The following is an 8,266-nucleotide window of genomic DNA, read 5'->3' on the forward strand; positions in this document are numbered from 1 at the left end:
TCACTAAGAAAAAAATTAAAAAATTAAAAAATTTTACTACTAGTCACTACTAATAGTGAAATAAATAAAAATGCATATGGCATCAATAATGCCTAATACATTAAAGTCATTTAAAAAATTACATAATAAAGCTATTAATTTAATATTAAAGTATTCAATTATCCTTAATATAATATTAAATATAGCCAAATAATCCAAATATGATTAGTTAAGAGAGTGTCACAATCAATTAGAGTTGTTTATTTTTATAAACATTTAATTACAATAATACATTATTATTGTAAAATGCTAAAACATGTTACTTATACATAAACTTAAACTAACAACATATATTATTTTATATATATATTACTTAACATATATATAAAGTATAAAAAATAATATATGTATAAGTATAAAATATATATAATAAAAGAATACATGTAAGTATATATGTAAATATATATATATATATATGTATAAATATTACAAGTACTGTGACGAGCTCAAAACGAGTTGAATCGAGTTTATACGAATATTGTTCACGAGCTAAACCGAATCGAGCCGAGATTATACGAGTTTTGTTCGTTTAATATTCGAACCAATATTAATGTTCACGAACAACTCATTTATTAAATGAACCGAGTCCGAGTCGAATTTATACGAATCGATCTCGAATTGTTCACGAGCGGCTTTGTTCATTTGCGACCCTAGCTGAGAGGAAGTGAGATGTGAGTGAAAGTGTGAAACAGTGAAAGTAAAAGTGAAACGGCAGAACAGATGCGTGAAGGACAAAGTAAAAGGGGGCGGCCAGGGTTACTTAGAAGGGCTGTATACGAGCCTCTTATATACTATGAGGCTTAACGGCTACGATTAATGCAAAGAAATCCAACGGCTTCGGAAATATAAATAATAAAATAATTATATTTTGTAATACTAACACTATATAATATAATAAGTTATTAATTTATTATATTATATATTTATTAAATTATTAATACAAGTTATACAACACCATATGTATATAATTATATTATGTAAATATATAATGTTATATATTATGTTAATAATATTATTATATTAGTATATTAGTATATGTTATGCTAATATATCACCATACATTAGTAATGGTATATGTAATTATGAATGTAAATTAGTTATAAAATGACCATTTGAGTGATTTTCTTTCTTTTTATATATTGTATATAAAATATTTTGGTTAATATTATTTTTGTACAAAGCTAATGTATTCATCATAACTTGTAAACTTATAGGGTTTTATATTTTGGTTATATTTATTCTATATAACTTCTAGTTCTATAAGATTAGAAATTAATATTATAAATTTATATATAGTATATGTAGTGGGCTATAAGTGAGACTAAGTCTATATACATAATTATGAAAATTCTAAATTAGATTTATAGTATCTATATATATATATATATATATATATATCTAACTTTTGGCTATTATATATATATATATTGTATTATATATATAAATATATATGAGTCGAGCTCATGAGTCGAGTCGAGCTTCATACGAGTTTGTTCATGAACATTAATCGAGTCGGTCGAGTTTTATATGAGTTTGTATCGTTTAATAATCGAGCCTAATTCTATGTTTACGAACGACCCATTTAATATTCGATTCGAGTCGATTTCGAGTTTAATCGAGTCGAACTCGAACTGCCTATCGAGTAGTCTGTTCATTTCACAACCCTATTTGTAGGAGGAGTCCTCCTTGAGTTTCATAGAAGAAGAACGGCTGAGCTGTAAGAAATTAGAAGTAAGACACATCCCAAACAGTTAAGATGTTGTATTAAATTTTGAGAAATAAGAGAGAAAAAGTTAAATAAAAATATTATAAAATTGAAAATTGTTTAAATATAATTTTTTGTTTTTATATTTGAAAAAAAAAATTGTATTATTTTTTATATCTTTTTAAAACTTATAATGATTAAATGAAAAGATTTGAAACTGAAAATGTTTTAGTAATACTTGGAAATGAAATATATGAGAATACTAATTGTATTCTGAACCTCTGTTCTTGGCATAACATTTCTCTTTCTGTCTCTTACTATATATTCAACGGGATTAATTATCCCAATACTTAACTTAAAAATTATCCTTTTTATATTTTCTAAAATCATATATGAGACGGTGATCCATATTTTGTGGTATTTTCTAATGTTAGCGACCTGAAAGTCTTGATATAAGATTTTCGTTAGAGAATTTTCCAAAAAAATTTTGAATACAAATTTTTATGAATTTATTTTTAATAATATTTTGATGTAAATATGTTTAAATGAAGAGAAACCAAATTTTGTAAATTTAAAAAAAATATATATTATTTTACATTACTATTCTACTCTCCATTGTATGGCATTGGCCTTAGGGGTACTATTAGCACCCGACGAGGCAGACTAGGTGGGTTTTCACACCTAGATCCCATGGGGCGGATTGGGCATGCCCACTTTGATAGAGTAATGTTATATACAGTCATTTTTGTATACTTTCTGCGCACTCCACTGATATGAATGGCTGGATTAATTTTTTTTTTAATACACAACCAATCATATCATTGGAGTACACAAAGGAGTCCACAAAAATGACTGCACATAGAATTTTTGACTTTTGATAATGAACTACTGTTTATTATTTTCAAAAATTATTTCTAAATTTAAAAAAAGTGGTAAAGATGTATGACTCAAATTATAAATTTAAATTCGTAAATATGATTATAATTTAAAAATCATAATTTTTAAAATTTACTAATACATATTTTATGTAAATTATAATGTAATAAGTTGATCTTTTTATAAATTATCTTGACAATATAAATTTCACATTTAAGCAATGTGTGACTCTTGTATTATTCTTTGCGATAATACAAGTCTCGTACAGGATGGAGCCTCGTTGGGGCCATATCATCTCCGAGCCCCGCCCGCACCCGGCTGCCAACCCCTAATTGGCCATGATATCATTCGGTCACAAGTGTATAACTCAACTTTAAATAATTTTATCTTTTCAATATTTTTATAATAGCAAATTCATACGATAAAATTGCCAACATTTTGTCATGATATACACGATGCTAAGAATATGACATCATAAGCTTTCATTACTAAAATTCCTCAATACTGCAAATTTATTTGTTGCTTTTTACAATTTTAAATCAAGTGAAATCATAAAAAAATCATGCTATAGAATTTTCTTTTTTGTTTTTTCATAAATAATATTAAATACAAGTCTCGTATGCTTTTTTTTTTAAAAAAAAAACAATTTAAAAAGAACAGATTTTTTTTAATTTTTCATAATTGGATCCATTCTTTTACAATATACGTAAAATTTATATATTTAGAATTTGTATATATTATTTATTTTTTATTGCGAGTAAAGTCTCAGTTTCATCATACGACATCGTGCAGCTTATAAAAAGGAAAGTGATTTAAGTACAAAGGCCGCACGATTTCTTGCTCGTCACTCCAATTTCTCTCCCGATTCATATTTCATGATATACCAAGACTACAACAAAACAAAAGAAATCCCAAATCGCGTCCGGTAATGGCAGCATCTGCTATGGTAATGGACCCAAAGCCTTCGTCCGAGCCACCGCCTTCGTTCCCCTCCACCAGATCAGACCTCCATGGCGTCTCTACGGACCAGAGCTCCGACGAGGACGACCTTTACAGCCGCCTGAAGTCGTTGCAGCGGCAGCTGGAGTTCATCGACATCCAGGAGGAGTATGTGAAGGATGAGCAGAAGAATCTGAAGCGCGAGCTCCTCCGCGCCCAGGAGGAGGTCAAGCGGATTCAATCGGTGCCCCTGGTGATTGGGCAGTTCATGGAGATGGTGGATCAGAACAATGGCATCGTTGGCTCTACGACCGGCTCTAATTACTACGTGAGGATTCTTAGCACCATCAATCGGGAGCTTCTGAAGCCCTCCGCTTCGGTCGCGTTGCACCGCCACTCGAACGCCCTCGTCGATGTTTTGCCCCCCGAAGCCGACTCCAGCATATCTCTGCTCAGCCAGTCCGAGAAGCCTGACGTCACATATAACGTAAGTTTCAACTTCCCTAAACTCAATTCGATTGAAAATTTTTTCCTGCTCTTCTTTGCCTAGTTTTTACTTAGGGTTTTTTTAATTGATTGGGGCTTAATCTCCTTTTGGCGATTGTGTAATGTTGACGCTTATAACAAAAAATCGAATGCATTAGAGTGGATGCTGCTGGGATAAGGTCTTGTCGAGGAAACAAGTGTAAAGTTCTAAAGTTTTTGTTTGTATCGAGTTTTCCAGCCTTTTGGGGTTCCGTGTAGAAAAATGATTTGGTAATTCAACCATGTTAAAGGACATATAGACAAAGTCATTTGTGAAACGGGTTGATTTTGTAGCGCATTCTGCAAATGTCAAAGCGGAAGGAAATTGAAAGAAAACGAAAATATTGGATTGGCAGATGTTAATGATCCTCTTATTATCTTTGGAGCATTATACAAAAGTAGAGGACGTTACACCCCCGGGGATTTTTTTTTTTTTTGGGGTTGGGGGGGGGGGGGGGGGGGGGGGTTCAAAGCTAAGCACCTAGGCAGAGCGAGATAACTGTTAACTGCTCTAGGCATTTGTGACTGCCAGAATTAAGTTTTCAATTGACTGTTTGTGTTGCTGCCAAGTACCACTTTTGACATAGTAATTTTTTGATGACCACTCTTGATCTAGTAACTAAAAGTGGCTTCAGAAAAAGAATAAAAAAGAGAAGAATAAATACTCTTTAACAACTAAAGTTGTACTTCAAGGGCTATTATGACATTCCTTATTTGCAACTTATTGCATAGTGTTGGATATCAATCTTCAGTTTGTATGATTTCTATCTCATTCAAACCCCCAGGGATTGGCTCAAGTGGTAAAGGCCTTGGTGTTGGTGGTATGCTCCCCCCAAGGCTCGAATCCTCTTGGGTTGCACAATCTCTAGGAGCCATCGGACTGGGGGATTTTCCTCTTCAATTAATTGAGGTGCACTTGCGGGAAAATTCTTGCCAATGGCATGTGCACCCCGGGGATTAGTCGAGACGCTGTTCTCGGATATCCGGTGCCAATAAAAAAAATTATTTGTCTGATTCATACATTATAGTACTGCTTGAACAAATTTTTCCCTTGTCATAGGTGATTAAGATTTGCATGTTTTGCCCCTAATTTAATGCTTCTGTCAGGATATTGGAGGATGCGACATTCAAAAGCAGGAAATTCGTGAGGCAGTGGAGCTACCCCTGACTCACCATGAGCTATACAAACAAATTGGTATAGATCCTCCTCGTGGTGTTTTGCTTTACGGACCACCTGGAACTGGTAAAACTATGCTTGCCAAGGCTGTTGCTAACCATACAACTGCGGCCTTTATTAGAGTTGTTGGCTCTGAATTTGTTCAGAAGTATCTGGGGGAGGTAGGCTTTGATGTTGATTGTTATAAAAATTAGCTTATGTTCCTCTTTTTTTATTAATCATTTCACTGCAACTTTCATTTGCTGACTTATCCCAGCAATAATATATGTCAACATTAGGTCTTGTAGGATTCTTCTCAAAACGTGTCTATATCTTCTTTTGGGCCTGTGTGATAATTTTTTATTCTTAAAAAAAAAACTTCCTGTCAATTTAGGGAGGAACGCATACTTATCAAAAAAGAAAAAGATAGTAACACCTGGTTTTAGTGATAGAAAAAGTATCCTGTCCTTTTGGTGTTTTCTTCTTGTAACTTTCTGGATTGACCATTGAGTGCATTGGGTTCTTTTATTCCCTCGTTGTAGGGCCCAAGGATGGTACGTGATGTTTTTCGCCTTGCTAAAGAGAATGCCCCTGCAATTATCTTCATTGATGAGGTTGATGCTATTGCCACGGCTAGGTTTGATGCCCAAACTGGTGCTGACAGAGAAGTTCAGCGGATTCTCATGGAACTACTGAATCAGGTATGGATTGGAAAAAAATTGTAAATATCAAAGTGATATGCATCTTTTTTCTATAAGCAATCAAATTTTTTATTAAAAAGCATAAAGGGCATAGCCCCAGTACTCAATACATTTGCGAGAGGGACTACCTGATTAGAATAAAGGGTTAGGAATGTTGTTAATTGAAACTTTCATAAATGTTAATGAAGGTTTGATATGCATATCATTGATGAGGAATTACCTCTAGATGGCAATCATTAGCTCGCTCAACTTGCATTCCCCCCACCTTGTTGGCTTTTCATATGTTTTGGTTTTGTGAATTTTTGGCTGTAGATGGATGGGTTTGATCAGACAGTGAATGTTAAGGTTATCATGGCAACTAATAGAGCAGATACTTTGGACCCTGCACTTCTTCGTCCCGGAAGGCTTGACAGAAAAATCGAATTCCCTTTGCCCGATAGACGACAAAAGAGGCTTGTATTTCAGGCAAGTCTTTGGCACATTTGTGGTTATAAATCTTCTTATTCCACTTGTCTGGTATATGTTTGTGGATTTTCAATAATGTAAACTAATTAAAAACATTTTAAGCCATTTTACATTTTTCCAGGTTTGCACTGCTAAAATGAACCTTGGTGATGAAGTGGATCTGGAGGACTATGTTTCTCGCCCAGACAAAATTAGTGCTGCTGAGGTCTGTTAGTTTCCTTCCCCCTCCTCCCCCAACCCACTGGACCAGTCTGAAATACTATTAACTATATTTGGGGTTTTTTTGGATGTATGGTGTGAATGGCCTTGTCTTTCGTTATTCATTTTCACATGACAACCAGCTAGATCTCTTGCAGAACGAGAAGCAATTCTATGCCCATTTGGGAAATGCATTGCTGTTGCTGTAATAACATAATTTTTTTTGGTGATTCTTTGGTTATTTCCTAAACATTTTCACTGAATGAGAGCTGGGTGTTACCAGATTGCAGCTATTTGTCAAGAGGCAGGAATGCATGCAGTTCGCAAGAACAGATATGTCATACTTCCCAAGGACTTTGAGAAGGGGTACCGAACCAATGTGAAGAAGCCCGATACTGACTTCGAATTTTACAAATGATAATGATGAGAGAGACGGAAAGCGCATTCCAAAAGTTCTGTTGTTAATTTTGGAGGTGTCATAACTCGAAAGCAATTCTTATTATCAATGTTGCACAACTGTTTCTTTTCTTTTTTTTTTTTATCCTTTTTTTGCCTTAGTTGAACAGTTTTAGTTCCATGTCTTGCCAAAATATTTGTAAACTTCTGAAATTTCATGTTAGGCAGCAAGGTGAGACCTTTTAGGTCTATTGATTCAACCAACTAGGATTCTGGTCCAGGTTGGTTGATTTTCATTGGATGGGTTCTTGTAGAATTTCGCTAAAATAGAGTTTTGATGTGATCTACCTAGTGACATGGCCTCTGATAACACAAGCGATATTTCATTTACAAATGATAACCTTCTTGTTATCAATCGGCATGATTAGGCGGATGCTAACAATATGAATCTTGGGTGTGGTGTCGCTTTTAAAATCTCTATCATCTTAGGAAAGAGACGAGCAAGGCGAAGAGATGTGTCTTTGGCCATGTCGTGGAAATAATGATGGACAATAATTGCAGGTCAGGCTATGACATTCAAGGGTTCCATTTAACATCATCTATTTACCTATATAAATACGGAACTATTTATGTAACTCTTCTTGACCTACCTTGACAATTTGCTTATCCATCTCTTACGCTTTTCTTACCATATAAATGACTATTTGTTGCATAAAACATTCTTCAATTCTCTATCGGACTTTCAATACTTTTGAGTTCTACTTTAATTGGACTTAAACTTAAACATGAGGATTTTCCTTTTTTTTTTTTTTATAATTTTCTTTTGCTCATAAATGAATTCAAAGACTATTTAGTTTTTACAGCTTAAAAATTTGCAGAGGCATTGATTGCTGAGAGCCAATAGATACGATTGGCCCATGGGCCAAGATTGGGTTGGGTACTCGTAATGACTAAATCTGGTCATTTTCTCTCTTTTTAATAGTTTTATAGGTACTGTTACTACCATTGCCACCACACAGCCATAGGTAATAGTCATCACAAACACCCAACGAATTGAAAAATGGAAAGATCCGTTTCTTTGGTGGGTGAGGAGGTGGTAGGAAATACGTTACCATCAGAAAGGACAGGGAAGTTAATATAGGGCATGGAAAGATTCTTAGGCCCAATCAAAGACAACAGAGATTTGTTAGGATGGACGTTGAATTCGACAACAATTGATTGAAACTTTGGACTAAGTTGTTTTCTTCTCTATCCACTATCCATGTT

The 8,266-nt window shown here is 34.0% G+C and overlaps 1 protein-coding gene across 1 annotated transcript; it reads left to right on the forward strand.

Moving 5' to 3' along the window:
* The first annotated feature begins 3,434 nt into the window (after positions 1–3,434).
* Positions 3,435–7,351, forward strand: LOC122291939 (26S proteasome regulatory subunit 6B homolog). The gene is made up of 6 exons (XM_043100001.1): positions 3,435–4,046; positions 5,192–5,422; positions 5,783–5,941; positions 6,254–6,406; positions 6,528–6,611; positions 6,888–7,351. The coding sequence occupies exons 1-6, from the start codon at positions 3,549–3,551 to the stop codon at positions 7,020–7,022; spliced, it is 1,260 nt and encodes a 419-aa protein (XP_042955935.1). The 5' UTR covers positions 3,435–3,548; the 3' UTR covers positions 7,023–7,351.
* The last annotated feature ends 915 nt before the right edge of the window (positions 7,352–8,266 follow it).

This window comes from Carya illinoinensis, chromosome 13, assembly GCF_018687715.1.
Source record: "Carya illinoinensis cultivar Pawnee chromosome 13, C.illinoinensisPawnee_v1, whole genome shotgun sequence".
NCBI classification, from domain to species: Eukaryota; Viridiplantae; Streptophyta; class Magnoliopsida; order Fagales; family Juglandaceae; genus Carya; species Carya illinoinensis.

Bases quoted from the DNA above. Each gene is read 5' to 3' on its own strand.
- LOC122291939 (XM_043100001.1), top strand. From the start codon at position 3,549: ATGGCAGCATCTGCTATGGTAATGGACCCAAAGCCTTCGTCCGAGCCA. The intron at 5,423-5,782 runs GTAGGCTTTGAT...CCCTCGTTGTAG, and splicing joins TTCAGAAGTATCTGGGGGAG to GGCCCAAGGATGGTACGTGA. The intron at 6,612-6,887 runs GTCTGTTAGTTT...GGGTGTTACCAG, and splicing joins ACAAAATTAGTGCTGCTGAG to ATTGCAGCTATTTGTCAAGA.